Source organism: Sapajus apella, unplaced genomic scaffold (genome assembly GCF_009761245.1).
Source record: "Sapajus apella isolate SASKATOON/1434 unplaced genomic scaffold, GSC_monkey_1.0 scaffold12, whole genome shotgun sequence".
NCBI lineage: Eukaryota > Metazoa > Chordata > Mammalia > Primates > Cebidae > Sapajus > Sapajus apella.
The window spans coordinates 8,193,438-8,208,785 of record NW_022436952.1 but is presented as its reverse complement, the minus strand read 5'-3'; the positions used below and the strand labels follow the sequence as shown (position 1 = coordinate 8,208,785).

General features: G+C 55.2%; 1 protein-coding gene across 5 annotated transcripts in view; it reads right to left on the bottom strand.

Moving 5' to 3' along the window:
- The window catches only part of ITGA3 (integrin subunit alpha 3), a 33,404-nt gene extending 20,559 nt beyond the window's left edge, over nucleotides 1-12,845 (bottom strand). The window contains exons 1-4 of one of the 5 annotated variants that reach the window (XM_032279960.1): nucleotides 10,663-11,369; nucleotides 4,747-4,908; nucleotides 3,227-3,359; nucleotides 2,829-2,908 (exon numbers count right to left, since the gene is read on the bottom strand). In XM_032279960.1, coding sequence (XP_032135851.1) covers nucleotides 2,829-2,879 — 51 coding nt within the window. In that variant the 5' untranslated portion in view covers nucleotides 2,880-2,908; nucleotides 3,227-3,359; nucleotides 4,747-4,908; nucleotides 10,663-11,369. Of the gene's footprint in view, nucleotides 1-2,828; nucleotides 2,909-3,226; nucleotides 3,360-4,746; nucleotides 4,909-10,662; nucleotides 11,371-11,608 lie in introns of those variants that run through there. The other 4 variants (XM_032279959.1, XM_032279956.1, XM_032279957.1 and 1 more) reach the window with 4 other exon arrangements.
- Nucleotides 12,846-15,348: the final 2,503 nt, after the last annotated feature.

Here is a 15,348-nt window from a genome sequence, read left to right as displayed (position 1 = left end):
TGCTGGGCTGCCTCACAGTGGGGAGAATCTATGACAGCTTCTCCGGGTGCACTTTAGGTGCTCAGTACATATTTATTGGGGAAATTGATGGACCAGAATAGGGTGACTTTTTTCTTTAGACCAAGTCTTGCTTTGTCACCCAGGTAGAGTGCAGTGGCGCCATCTTGGCTCACTACAACTTCTGCCTCCTGAGTTCAAGTGATTCTCCTGCCTCAGCCTCCTGGGTAGCTGGGACTACAGGCATGTGCCACCACGCCCAGCTAATTTTTGTATTTTTAGTAGAGTTGGGGTTTCACCATGCTGGCCAGGCTGGTCTCAAACTCCTGACCTCCTGATCTGCCGGCCTCGGCTTCCCAAAGTGCTGGGATCACAGGTGTGAGCCACCACGCCTGGCTAGGGTGATTTAAAATAGGCTGGAGGCAGGCAAAATCCAGAAGTAGACCCTGGTTCTTGTTTACTTGCTCTCTGTGGCCCCTTCTAGCTGTGAACTCCACCAGCGAGGCGCGGAGCCTATCTTAATCACTGCTAAGCTTCCAGGAATAGCACAGTGTTTGGTACACAGTGGGGGCTCACTAAATATTTGTTGAATGGGCGGTGAGTAAATAACTGCTAAAGGATCCAGGGTGTAGAATCACTTTAAATGGGCTCTTAGACCACAGCCATCCATAACAGGGGTCTCAAAAAGGCATTTCAGTGACTGAAGCCAACCTGGAGCTTAAAACAGTGTTCAAAGGTGACAGAAACCGCAGCAGCAATGGCTTCTGGGCGGCAAATGATTAGAAGGAGTTACAAGGGCACTTTCTGGAGTGATTTTAAGATATATCTTTGGTTACACAGGTATATACATTTGTAAAAATTCACTGAAGTTTAAAACCTGTACATTTCACTATATATAAATATTACATCAATTTTATTTTTTTTTTTGAGACAGGGTCTCACTCTGTTGCCCAGGCTGGAGTGCAGTGGCATGACCTTGGTTCACTGCAACCTCTCTCTCCGGGGTTCAAGCAATCCTCCCACCTCAGCCTCCCAGGTCTTTGGGGTTACAGGTGCACACCAATCCTCCTGCCTCAGTCTCCCAAAGTGTTGGGATTACAGGAATGAACCACTGAACCTAGCCATGTCAATTTTTAAAATGAGAAAAAAGCTAGACACAGTGGCTCTTGCCTATAATCCCAGCTACTTGGGAGGCTGAGGCAGAAGGATCACTTGAGCCCAGGAGTTCCAGGCTACAATGAGCTGTTATCATGCTACTGTACCCCAGCCTAGGTGACAGAGCTAGAGACCTCATCTCTAAAAGAAAGAAAGAAAGGCAGGCAGGCAGGCAAGAAGGAAGGAAGGGAGGGAGGGAGAGAGAAAGAAAAAAATGGGGCCAGGTATGGTGGCTTACACCTGAAACCCTAGTACTTTGGGAGGCCAAGGCAGGAGGATCACCTGAGCCCAGGAGTTTGAGACCAGCCTGAGCAACACAGTCGGACCCTGTCTCTATAAAAGCTTTTAAAATTAGCTTGGGAGACTAAGGCTGGAGGCTGCTGGAGGCTGCTTGAGTCTGGGAAGTCAAGGCTGCTGAGATGGCACCACTGCACTCCAGCCTGGTTGACAGAGGGAGTCTTCTTTTCTTTTTTTTTTTTCTTTTGAGATGGAGTCTTGCTCTGTTGCCCAGGCTGGAGCATAGTAGCATGATCTCTGTTCACTGAAACCTCGACCTCCCGGCTTCAAGCGATTCTCCTGTCTCAGCCTCCTGAGTAACTGGTACAACAGGCATGTGCCACTGCTCCTAGCTAATTTTTTATGTTTTTAGTTGAAGACGGGATTTCACCATATTGGCCAGACTGGTCTCAAACTCCTGACCTCATGATCCACCCGCCTCGGCCTCCCAAATTGCTGGGATTACAGGTATAAGCCTCGGTGCCTGGCTGGGAGTCTTCCATCTTGAAAGAAAAAAGATAGAAAAGAAACAGAAAAGGAGGCCGGGCGTGGTGGCTCACGCCTGTAATCCCAGCACTTTAGGAGGCCGAGGCAGGTGGATCATGAGGTCAGGAGTTAAAGACCAGCCTGGTCAACATGGTGAAACCCTGTCTCTACTAAAAATACAAAAATTAGCTAGGCGTGGTGGTGTGTGCCTGTAATCCCAGCTACTCGGGAGGAGCTGAGGCAGGAGAATTGCTTGAATTGTGACCCGAGAGGCGGAGGTTGCAGTGAACTGAGATCGCACCACTGCACTCCAGCCTGGGCTACAGAGCAAGCCTCCGTCTTCAAGAAACAAACAAACAAAAGAAAAGAGGAAAGAAAAGAGAGAAAGAAAAAAAAATAGGGGGAAAATGTCTATCTGGGACTCAGAAATTGAGAACTCAGGGGCTGGTACCATAGAATGTGGACAGGAAGTAACATCTGATTAGCCCCCAGACGAGAGCTGGGTGAGGTGGGGTCAGCAGGGCTGGGCCTCTTCCGGCAGTCAGCCTCCCAGGAAGGAGTGCCAGCCAGCGCTGAGCCGCCTGGGGCCCTCTCTGCCCTTTCTCCTCCTCGCAGTTCCCTTGACTCCCTCGACTTGTTCCCACGAAGGCTGAGCACCCAGCATGGGTATGGGGAGGAAGCTTATGAGTCAGAGGACTCAGGCCGTGCTTGGCTTTGGCAGAGCACAGGATACTCACCCCCTCCCCAGGATTGCAGGGAGCGAGGGACACACAGCCGCAGGAAGGGACACACGTGCTGGCCCCAGCACACACGAGCCGAGGACCCCCCTGCTGCCCTCTGCTTTCCACCAGCTCTGGGAGATGAAGGGGAGAGCCAGGGAGGGGTGGAGGCGCTGACGCTGAGCACCCACTTACCAGGACTCTGCCTGCAGGACCCTGGCTGGCCACAGTCACTCCAAGCCACATGTCCTCAATAATGTGATGGCCAGGGTCACCTGTGGGCACAGGAGAGATCATGAACCAGAGCGCCTCACCCAGGCTTCAGTGCCCAAAGCCTCCAGATGCCAGGGATGGGTCCCTCTTGGGCCCTCCCCCCACAGAGCCGCCCTCCCCACTCCCCTTCTCCAGCTCGTCATTATTCTGAGCTCCACCGGTCCCATTCAGCCCCCCTCCCCTCTAGTGCACCCTCTTCCCAGCTGGACAAGAAGCGACTAGAAACTGTGTGAGCAAACCTTCTATTGCCTCCAGGCCATTCTGTCTGCACTACCCCTCTGCCAGACCTCTGACCCAGCACCCCTCCCCAGCCCCTTCACCTCACTTTTCACTGTGATGTCCATCCGCTTACAGTCGTCCTTGTGGGCAGTGAGTGGGCACAGGTACACAGCACCAGTCCGGTTTGTGTAGCCATCGGGCACAGCGAGCTCCCGGGGGGCACCAGCCAGAAGCCTGGGGATAGGGAGGGAGGTGGGTCCAGGTTCAGACTCCCCAAGCCCCACTTCAAACCACTTGCTATTTATTCAACATACAGGTTGGAGGGAAGGACACCAGAAGGAAGTGCCCTCAGAGTGAGAAGCAGGAGCACAGCAGCCCAGGCTCAGGGCTGAGGGGGCCATCAAGGAGGCCAGCAGAAGAGGTGACCAATTCTGAGTCTGAGGACGATGACCAGGGTTCCCCAGGTGAAGAAGGGGAGGAAGGGCACTTGGGCAAAGGCACGTATGTGCAGGGCCAGGAAGCAAGAGCCAGTCGGCGATTCAGAGACCTGTGAGACCCTCAGCATAGCTGGAGTCCAGGAGCCTCCAGGGAGGAACACAAAGGCAGGCCGGAAAGGGCCTTAGGGGAACCACATGGTCAGATCTGGGTTTTGGAAGGAATGCTTTGGCCTTTGAGATGAAAGTAGACCAGAAGAGAGCAAGACTGGAGGACTCTGGGCAGACACTTCAAATTCTGGGGGGTCAGCAGGGAGAACTTAGGGAGTTAGGTTGTCAGAACCATGGGTTCTTCCTCCTGAAGCCATTTGGGGACTCAGATCTTGGATACCTGGGACCCGAAGTGACCTGGGTGATATCCAACATCCTTCCCCAGTGACCTTAAGACAGACACACAGGAAGGGGGTGGGATGAGCACCTGACACCATGGACAATGTGGTGGGCGGTCGGCAGGTGGGGTGGAGAAGAACTCTTGCCTTGTCCCCAGCCTGCCCAGAATCCATCTTTGGGGATACAACAGCAAGTTCCTACAAGGATGCTAAGGACCCTGACAGTCTGTCCCATAGCATAGGGGTGGCTGGAGCAGAGACAGGAAAGGACTGGCCCTGAAATAGCATCTCAGAGGACAGGCCTTGGACCATGAGAAACCCTGGGGATCTTTATTAAATAGGTAGATTCCCCTGCCCACACCATACCATCTGGTCGAATCTGGGCACCCCAGTTTGAGCATGTTTTACCTTACTTTCTTCTCCCCACATCACCTCCCTGCAGCTGCTAAATGTTCTGCCAGGAGCCCCTCCTCAATCCTGACAGCCCTGGCCTTCTCGGGTGGCAGGCACCTCCCAGGTGCCCCACCATTTGGCCCCAGCAACTCTATCGATCTATAGCTCCCAGCTCAGAACCTGGGCTCTGGGCCTCCTGCCAGCCTGGAAGTGCCAAGCAACAGCCACGCCTGTAGCTCCTGCCTGGAACCTGTGAGTGTGGGCTGCAGGGAGGGGGCAGGGCAGGGCCTGGGCATGCTGGGGCCTGGGACGTCTCCACCCACTGGAAGTCAGGAATGTACTGCCTGCGGGTACTGGGAAGGGGGGGACCTTGCCTGTACCTCAGGACTACAGCTCAGACCTCACCCTGGGGAGTGTTCCTGGGAGAAGGGGTGACGCTTCCTGGCCAGCGAGGCTGGCAGGGGGCCAGGCTGGCAGCCAGGCTTGGAGAGTCACTTCTGTCTGGGCTGGGAAGGCCTCAATGAGTCCACTGCCTGACCACCCATGGACATCCGCTCTCTGGCATGCCTGACAGATGAGAGAAGGAAGCCGCAGCCTTTGGGAAGGGAGCATCTCAGCCTGAGAGTCCAGGGACCTGGTTCTAGGGTTTGTTCTGCCTGAAGGGGCAATTTCCTTTCCTTCTCTGAGCCCTGAGTGCCTCATCTGTAGAACGGGGACAGCCCTTCTCCTGCTGACCTCCGGGATTGCTGGAGGAATAAATAGGTTTATTCTGCAAAAGGGTATTCTGATATGAAGCCATGGCTAATGAGAGCACTGTGATTCTGATTTGTTGTGACATCAGGACGGGCCTTAGCATGATGCCAGCATTTCCTCCAGGGACCCAGGAATTTTTTTTTTTTCTTTGAGACAGGATCTTGCTCTGTCACCCAGGCTGGAGTGCAGTGGCATGATCTCAACTCACTGCAACCTCCATCTCCCGGGTTCAAGTGATTCTCCTGACTCAGCCTCCCAAGTAGCTGAGACTACAGGTGTGCACCGCCACACCCAGTTAATTTTTGTCATTTTAGTAGAGATGGGGTTTTGCCATGTTGGCCAGGCTAGTCTCGAACTCCTGCCCTCAGGTGATCCACCTGCCTTGGCCTCCCAAAATACTGGGATTGCAAGCATGAGCCACTGTGCCCAGCTGGACCCAGGAACTTCTGCCTTGGCATGTTAGGGAGCCTGGAGCAGAAAGAAAAGAAGGGACTCCTTTGGTGGTTTAGAGAGAGCAGGGGACAGACATAGGGAGACTTCCATGGCTTGAGGATACCAGGTGATCACTGGGGTGGGGGTGGGAGTAGTGGCTGCTAGAGTCACTCTGTGGTGGGGGCTCAGATCTGGCTGGAGGTGGAGGTGGGGGATTTTCTACAGTGACACTGAAGGGGTCCGGGCCTCAGTAGGTGGCGGGCCTCGGGCATGCCTGTAACGGAAGTGTTGCCCCCTTATTGCTGCTGCCCTACCCACATTCTCATACAGCAGGTGGCTAAGCAGAAGGGTCTCCATGCCCTTCCAGCCCCTTCAACTCAGCCAGGAAGGGGCAAAGGGACCCCCTCCCTGAACTTCCTGAGGTACTGAGCAGGCAGAGCTGGGTACACATGTCAATTAGATTGAAAGACTTCCCCTTACCACCTATACCCCCTTGCCCATTGCCTGGAACCAGCCTTATGCCTACTGATAGAGGGTGGGGGAGGGCCAGTGCCCTAATCTCAGCCCCACATCCCAGGCCCCTCCCTCCCTCCTCAGAGATTCCAGAGGGAGCCCCCCCCTTCACCCCCCCAGAGTATTTTTAGCTTCCACTTGGCCCACTCAGAGGCCCTTTAAGGCACTCTGGCTCCCAGCCCAGGATCCAATGGGTCTACAGCCAGAGGCCTGCGCATGGAGGGGGAAGGTGGGTGTGCAGAGGGTGGATCCTGCTTCCTCCAGCCACACACAGCCAGGTGTGTGTGGTAGGGGTCGGAGAATCCGGAAAGTGAGAGGGACCTTACTGGTATGTAAATGAAATGTAAATTATTATGCAAATGAGCACTTCTGCTAGCCACCTGTTTTTGGGTCTGGTCCAGATCACCAAATCTAAAAGCTGACCCCTTCCAGAGCAGTACGGAGCCCATCCTTTCAGCTGCAGCGAGGAGGGAGACTAAGCGGAGGGATGCCTAGATAGAGCTCTTAGAGCAAGGAAGATAGGAGATGGGGCTGCCCCGCTCCTGGAGTCAGGCTGGACTGGGGGGAGCAGACAGCCCCAGCCCCCCAGATGGAGTGGGATGACTACTCAAGGGCTTTCCACAGCTGCCTCCTCACCTTCCCATTGGCTCCAGGCAAACAGCCCTTTTGGCCTCTGCAGAATCCCCTGAGCTCCAAGTTCCGGAAAAGCCCGTCCTCACCCCTGCCCTATTACTCCCCTTGGGGTAGTGCAAAGCTAATGGAACAGCCAAGGAGAAAGCAGGAGAATCAAAGAAGGGCGGGGCACAGCACCCAGGAGAATTCAGGGTACCAGGCTGGCTCACCCCAAAGAGGAGAAGGCCCACGGGTCACTGGGGTGGGATCCTGCTCAGAGAAGCAGCCTGGAAGATTCACCTTCCCAGATTCCCTCACCTTGGGGAGACGCTTGGTGGCTCCGTGGGAGGATTTCAGAGGGAGCCAGAGGATCAGGCATCAGGCCAACATGGCAGGGCCTCACTCCTTGCGTACCTATCCTCCTGTGTTCCCCTCCCACCCCAGGCCAGGAGGCACGTGGGGAGGGTGCCTGCTCCACCTCTGAGCCCCAGAGTAGGGGCGGGGGCAGCTCTGGGATGCCTGGATCCCAGCTCTGGGCCAGCCTTGCTGCCCGAATTAGCCATCTCCCCAGGGGCTGCTCCTATGGTAGCTGAGACTGCAGCCCTCCCTGTCCTTCCCTACTCTTCCTTTGCTGCCCACCCAGCCCCCTCTCCCCACTGGTGACTCAGCCCTAGAACCAGGGCAACAAGCTGGAGGGAGAGAGAGAATGAGAAGGGACAGGGAAAAGAAGCTTGGCGAAGCCTCAGATAAAAAAGAACAAGGCTGCTTTGCTCAGTTCTTCTCCCTTTCCTTGGCTCTTCAGTATTTTTCCTATATTTGACCCCCAAGGGCATTCTCCATGTCATCTAACCTCAATCCCTCTTGCTGCAAAGGGGGTCCTCTTCCTCCTTTGTTTAGTTCTGACCAAGCCCCCTTCGCTGCTTCTTTTTCTGCAAATCAGGCTCCTCCAGCCCCACTGCCGCCCAGTTGAAAGCCTCTTGACCTAGACTGGTCACTGGGGAGAGCCAGAGGAAAAAGATACTTCATGTGCAGGCCTCCTGTCTCCAGCCACACTGCTGTGCCCATTTCTGCTGGCATGAGCCTTGGAAGCTGCCAGGCACCCGCCCTGCCCAGGGGAACATGCTGTTAGCAGAGGGCATAGCAGGTGAGCCTGGCTCCTGCCTACCTCAGGCATGACCTCATTCCTAGGAGCTACCCTGCCCTGGGCTTCCCAGATACCCTCATTTCCAAGCAAAAGTGAAAGACAGAGAAGGACTGGAGGTACCCCCCACGGCCCACAGGGTCAGGCCAGACCAGGATCTCTGGATTCCCAGGAAGGTCAACGCAGGTACTGGAGAAGGGAGGGTGTCAGTAACACCTCCCAGAGGACAGTCCCTCTCCATCCAAGGGACCCCTTGTGCATCTTGCCAAGAAGCCCAGAGCACCTTGGCCCTCTGCCTGCTCCTCGACCTTCATTTCCACAGACTAGGAGATTGGGCCTTGGGTTGGAGTTAGCCCCCTATGTTGTAGGCCACAAACCCCAGTCCAGAGAACTTCACCTTCCAGTGAAGGTGATGGGGGAGCAAAGAGGATCCCACCTCTGGGTTTCTAACCATTTCTGAGACCTTCTTGGAGAACATGAAAGCTGAGCTCTCCCCTGCCCCCACCCTCAGGACACTGAAGAAATAGCACTATTTTGGATACTCTTTTTTTCTTCCTCCCTCCCTCCCTCCCTTCCTTCCTTCTTTCCTTCCTTCTTTCTCTCTTTCTCTCTTTCTTTCTTGAGTCTTGCTCTGTCGCCCAGGCTGGAGTGCAATGGTGCACCCTCAGTTCACCGCAACCTCCGCCTCCTGGGTTCAAGCAACTCTGCTTCAGCCTCCCAAGTAGCTGGGATTACAGGCACACAGCACCACACCCAGCTAATTTTTGCATTTTTAGTAGCAACGGGGTTTCACCCTGTTGGTCAGGCTGGTCTCGAACTCCTAACCTCGTGATCTGCCCACCTCAGCCTTCCAAAGTGCTGGGATTACAAATATGAGCCACCACGCCCAGCAGATTTTGGGTACACTTTCAGGGAGTCCGTGCATCTCCTGAAAACCTTCTATAAATCCCAGTTTAAGGGCCTGTCCAGGACCATGAACCGTCCTGCTTTTCCAAAGAGACTTTCAGGCTAACAGAATATGAGGCTGCAGCTTGTCTGACTAGTTAGTTCCTCCGAGCTGTGCACTCAGGCAGCTGTTTGCATCTGGCTACACAGCTGGCTGCAGCTAAGCCCAGCTGGCTCTCCCAAAGAGCCAAGGGGTCGAATTCAGTGAGATGAAGAAAAGGGCAAAGACACAGAACCACCCTTAGGAAAGACTAAGGATACTCAAGGGAGAGAACTGCCTCAGAGGTTCATTAGCTTTAGAACCTTCTGGGCTCTTGGCAGGCTGAATGCCAGCTCTAGTTTCCCAGATAGAAAAGTAGAACCCCTTTGTTCAGCCACCTTGGACGGGGCCCATGGAAAATGAGGCTACATCTAGGTTCTAGCCTCAGCATGAAATCCTTCAGGTGCTCCTTGGAGAAAGGCACGTGTGCAGAGCATTTTACAAACTTTATCTCGTTACAGCCCCGCTAACGTCCCAGAAGGAGGCATGCTGTTCCCCTCCCTCCAACATGTAAGGAAATTCAGGTTCAGGTTTTGGTAACAGATCTGAGACAGGACCCTGGCAATGGGACCTCCAGGCCGCTTCTCCCTCTACCATATCAAGTTGCCTCTCACAGACCAGCAATGGTGGGAGAGCATCTAGATCCAGGTCCAACCCCTTTTGGGGGAAACCTGGTCCAGGGAGGGGAAATATCTTGCTCAAGCTCACCAAGCAAAAGGGAGAGGGGCTGCAGAATCACTATTGCCTCTTTCCTTCCAGTCTGATCTCTTGCCTATGTTACTTTGTGTTATGCAGATTTGACATTGAAAGTCTGAAAATCAATGGGCAAGGTGGCTCACACTTGTAATTGCAGCACTTTGGGAGGCTGAAGTGGGTGGATCACGAGGTCAGGAGTTCAAGACCAGCTTGGCCAAGATGGTGAAACCCCGTCTCTACTAAAAATACAAAAATTAGCCGGCGTAGTGGTGGGCACCTGTAATCCCAGCTATTTGGGAGGCTGTGGCAGAGAATTGCTTGAACCTGGGAGGTGGAGGTTGCAGTGAGCTGAGATCATGCCATGGCACTCCAGCCTGGGCAGCAGAGACTCCATCTCAAATACAAAAAAAAAAAAAAAGCCAGGCACAATGGCTCACGCCTGTGATCCCAGTGCTTTTGGAGGTCGAGGCGGGTGGATCACAAGGTCAGGAGTTCAAGACCAGCCTAGCTAACACAGTGAAACCCCATCTCTACTAAAAATACCAAAAAGTAGCTGGGTGTGGTGGCGGGTGCCTGTAATCCCAGCTACTCAGGAGGCTGAGGCAGGAGAATCACTTGAATCCGGGAGGTGGAGGCTGCAGTGAACCGAGATTGCACCACTGCACTCCAGCCTGGGTGACAGAGTGAGACTCCGACTGAAAAAAAAAAAAAAAGAAAAGAAAGAAAGTCTGAAAATCTTTTTCTAGGTTAGGGCTGAATGGGTGCTGATATAGAAGCTTGTGCTAATGGTGACTCAGGATCTCCAAAAGACAGTGGGTTGGCTAAGGCCAGGTGGCAGCTTCTGGGGCCAGCTGGGAAAGGTGTGGTAGCTCTAGCCTCCGCAAGAGCGAGACAAAGTTGAGGTCAAGTCCTGGTAGGTAGGCTGGGCCAGGAGGGCAGAACCAAGGCCAGGGCAGAGTTTGGACTTTGGACATTCTAAACTTCCTCAAGCTCTGCAGGCCCCAGCCAGAGCAGGGAGAGATTTCAGTGTACCCTGAATGTGATCACGTCTTCTTGTTCAGTGGGGTCGGAGGCCAGGTGGGATCAGAGACCAGGTGGGGGCAGATGCCTGGAAGATCGCCCAGCCCAAAGAGGTGGATGGGACCTGTTTAACCTGTCCTAACCCCCGTCCCTCTATGGGCAGCCTCACCTCCCCCAACCGCAGACCTCAGCCCGCTCTGAGGCCATGGCGGAGAGGCCTCTGAAGCCTGGACATGCTCCTGGGCATGAGTGAGTCTGCTGGAGTGAGGGGGACCCAGGCGGCTGGGTGCAACCTCCGCCTCCTTCCTCCCTGTACATAGCTCTTCCCCTCCTCTTTGCAGCTGTTGGGGAAGGAGAGCAGAAGAAAGAGAAAAACAGTTTCCCTCTTCAAACCAAAACAAACACACTCAGGGTTGAAGACCCAACATGAATCTGTGGAATGCAGGGAAGATGTCGGGGGGGGGGGGGGGGGAGGGCCCCTGCTTGGGGGTGGGCAAGAGGAGACGCAGCCAGAGTTGGGACAGCTCCTCCTCTCTCTTCCACTGCCCCTACCCTCAAGGCGTAGAGCGTCTGGACAGCTCCAAACGCCCAGACTCACCCATCACCTCACCCTCCATCCGCCAAGCCAGCGGCTGAGAAGGCCATCCAGACTGGCTCTGCAGAGGGTGTGGCTGGCGTGGCCGCAGACTACAGCGAGGTGCTTAAATGCATATGCTTATTTTTCCCCCAAGCGTAGGGGAAGGGGGGTCCGCTGGGTGTTTATCTGGCAGTTTACCCCAGCTCCCAGCCCTGCAGAGAAGAGGCTAATGCAGGGTACTCGGTTCACAGAGTGGGAGAGGACTCAGCCACCGGGACCCCACTTCCGCTCGCAGGAGAGATCTAAAGGGCGGAGGGGTGGCGTCTAGACAGGTTCTGGCCCCGTCAGCACTTGCCAATGATTACCGCCCGACCCCACGCCCAATCCTCCACTTCCCGCCGAGCCCCAGCAACCAGAGGGCCGCCTGGGTACTCGCCCCCTTAACCCTGGTTCTCAAGGGCCAGCAGCCCGGGGCTCCGAACCCGCACCCCCTGCACGCACACTCTCGCTCCCACCCCACCCCGCCAGCTTCACTTACAGGTAGCGCTGCTGCCGCTCAGTCTGCCGATGGAGGGCGACCGAGTAGCCGAAGAGGCTGCCCGGGTTCTCGGCCTCCTTCACTACCAGGAATCGGGTATCCAGGTTGAAGGCGGAGACGACGCGGCCGCCGGCGGCCACCATCAAGGCGAGCGCGCAGAGCATCAGGCGTGGGGCGCGGGGCGCGCGGCTGGGGCGGGGGCGCATGGCTGCGAGAGGGCGCGGGGTCTGGGCGAGAGCGCGTGAGGGCGCGGAGCTGGGCGTGAGGACCCGTTCACCTGCTCCCCGCGCCGCCGGAGGACGCCGGAACCCGCCGGCTGCTGCGCTCCGTAGTGCCGATCGGTTTCGTACCCGCAGCCGCAGACAGTTTCACAGCTGCCCAGGGTCTGCGCTCTCGGATCCCCTCCTAAGGTCCGTGGGTCTATCTTCCCGCCTCCCCAGAGGCCGGGTCACCGCCGCCCCTGCCCCGGGCAACCGGCCCCCAGCTAGTCCCGGCCGCGCCCCCTTGGCCGCAGTGTGGCCTCGGATCCCGGCTCCGCGGCGGATCTGGCAAGCTCACCGGTCGACCGCAAGGAGGACAGGAGGGAGGGGTCCCTCGGCGCGCGCCCCGCCTCCCCACGCCCAGTCCCGCACCTCCCCACCTTGCGCGCACAGCCCGGGCTTCGCTTTCCTTCCGGGGAAAGAGAAAAAGGTCCCGGCTCGGCCGCCGCCTCTTAAAGGGGCAGCACCGCCCCTCCCTCCTCATCCTGCCTATCCCGGCCCCGCCTTCTCCCCCAAACACCTGTCGGCAGCCCCCAAAGATTTGGATTTCCCCTCCCCGCCCCTAGCTTCTCCCGGAAAGCATCGCCTCGGGAGCAAGATGGATCGGACGGGCGGGGCCGGGGGTGGGATTTGTCCTGCCGCTTTGCTGCGGCTGCTGCTGCTGCTGGAAAGGCCAGCGCGGCTGGAGAGACCTGGCGTTGGCGCATCTGGGAACCGCCGTCCGCGCGCGGCTGGCTGGAATGCTGGACTCGCCTCCGCAGCACTGTGAGCCCCCAAGAGGTGGCTGGCGTTCTCTGGGCGTTCTTCGTCGCACCCAGGCCCCTCGCTGTCTTTGTCGAGATTTAGTTCTCCTGCCCACTCACCCTGATCCGAGCTGAGATTGGCTCCTCAGCAAAGCCAGACCATATTTAGCAGTGGTAACAACCAAATGTCGCTAATTGTAATTAGCAAAAAGCATTCCCCCCCACAAAGGCTGCGCCTTAATCCCAGCACTTTGGGAGGCCAAGGCAGGCGGCATCTGACGTCAGGAGCTTGAGATCAGCCAGGCCAACATGACGAAAACCTGTCTCTACTAAAAATACAAAAAGACTGTCAATGTGGAAAAGAGTTCCTTCTTCCTAGAACGCACTGTGTAGCCAGGGAGCTGGGCCTAGACTGTACCCATTTCTCATCCACTCCTGCCTTCGGGGCCCAGCCCAGCAGAATCCCAAGAGCTCCCTCTTCCCACCCAGGCTCGAACAGTGTTTGGAGACTGGGCTTAGGGGTCAGTCCCCACCTGGTGTTTTTGTGGCTAGCGCCAGTTGGCGGTAAGTGGGCGGGGCCTAAAGATCTCCGCCAAGAAATCAAATTGAAAGGGAACTTCAAGAGGTTACTACAGATTATTGGGGGTCTAACTCACATTTCTCTTATGCAGCTCAAAGACCTATTTCTCCTGAGCATTTTTTTCTCCATCTATTCTTAAAATCATACGGAAAAAAAACACCATGTAGGCCAGGTGCGGTGGCTCACCCTTGTAATCCCAGCACTTTGGGAGGCCGAGGTGGGCGGATCACGAGGTCAAGAGATCGAGACCATCCTGGCCAACAAGGTGAAACCCTGTCTCTACTAAAAATACAAAAAAATTAGCTGGGCGTGGTGGCACGCGCCTGTGGTCCCAGCTACTCTGGAGGCTGAGGCGGAAGAACCCAGGAGGCGGAGGTTGCAGTGAACGGAGATTGCGCCACTGCACTCCAGGCTGGCGACAGGGCAAGACTCCGTCTCAAAAAAAGAAAAAAAGAAAAAAACACCACGTATTAAGCATGTATGCAGCAGGAACTATGCTAAATGCTTCACAAATGTTAAATCCTCACAATCTTTGGAGTGTTATCTCTGTTTTAAAATAAGAAAAGTGAGCTCTGGGAGGTTAGGCAATTTGGCAGAGGTCACACAACTAGGATTTTCATCCTGTGTTATCTGACCCTGGAGCCCTTAACTACTTATGCTAATAATTAACATTTGTACACTACTTCTGGCACATCTAAGTTTGGTGGGGCCTGAGGCTTGTGCACTTTGGGGCTCTCTTTAAGAATAAAATTTTTTTGTACTCGTAAGAATTATGAGTACAGGGCCAGGCGCACTGGCTCACGCCTGTAATTCCAGCACTTTGGGAGGCCAAGGCAGGCGGCATCTGACGTCAGGAGTTTGAGATCAGCCAGGCCAACATGACGAAACCTTGTCTCTACTAAAAATACAAAAATCAGCCGGGTGTGGTGGCACATGCCTGTAGTCACAGCCATTTGGGAGGCTGAGGCAGGAGAGTCGCTTGAACTGGGGAGGCGGAGGTTGCAGTGAGCCAAGACCGGGCCACTGCACTCCATCCTGGGCAGTGTGAGACTCTGTCTCACACACACAAAAAAGAATTATAAGTACAAAATTAGATTCAGAGCCTAGGAAAGGGTCCCAGCCTAGCTTTACAGTTTACAAATCATTTCGCAGGAAAGCTCATTTTACCCTCCCAGCCTCCCTGTGAGGTGAAGATTATCATCTTCATTTGATTTAGGAGAAAGCAGAGCCTCAGGAGGTTACCTGCATGTCCAAGATCTGAAGCTTATGGGAGGCAGAGCCAGGACTGGAAGCCTCTGACCACAGCTGTGTCTTTAAGAGACAATCTCCAGGCAGATGGTGGTCAGACAGCTAGACATGCCTAAACAAAAGCAGCTGCGATAACAGCTTTCTCTGTGGGAAATACCCACCTAGAAACATAGACAGAGAAGCAAGGCCATGGGAATAAATAAAGTTTGGGGAGAAGACACTTGTCTCTGACAGCCCTTAGAACAGGATTTGTTGTTGGCCTGTGACTTCCAGAACCACCCACCCTCTTTATGGTCTGCCTTGTGGCCCAGGACCTCCAGGGATTAGAAGACGTGTGGTGTCAGGGAACAGGAAGCTGACCTGGATGGAAGTTGAACAGTGATCTTTGCTCTCTGGCTGGCTCCTGAGTCCTCCACCATGTTCCTGGAGAAGGGGAGCCAGCCAGGGCAAGAAGAGCAGGGGCTTAGGGTGGACACTCGGTGTGGGTGCGGATCCTGCCTGAAACAGAGCGTTCTGCGGTGTCAGATCGGCCCCATGCCAGGCCTTATCTCTTCGGACATCCCAAACAGGAATTACCAGCATGTCCGATCCTGGGACTGGGAGCCGGAAAGGGATGAGGGATGGCTTTTCCACTCCAGGGGAGTGTCCAGAGGGAATGTGGAGCAGAGCAGGGGTGACTGGTAGGGGGAGGGCCCGAGCTAAAGAATGTGGGGGAGTGTCAGACCAGTCTGGGGAGATGGAGACTAGAAGGATCTCAGCTGGAGAGATGGAGGAAGAAATCTCCAGGTCCTTTAGTTTCAGTGGCACCGCCATCTGTAGCATCATCTCATCCCTCAATTGATTTTATCATCATGTCAGCTCTTTATCTGTCAACCTTCCCCATGGAGAACAGACCCACCTAGAAACATA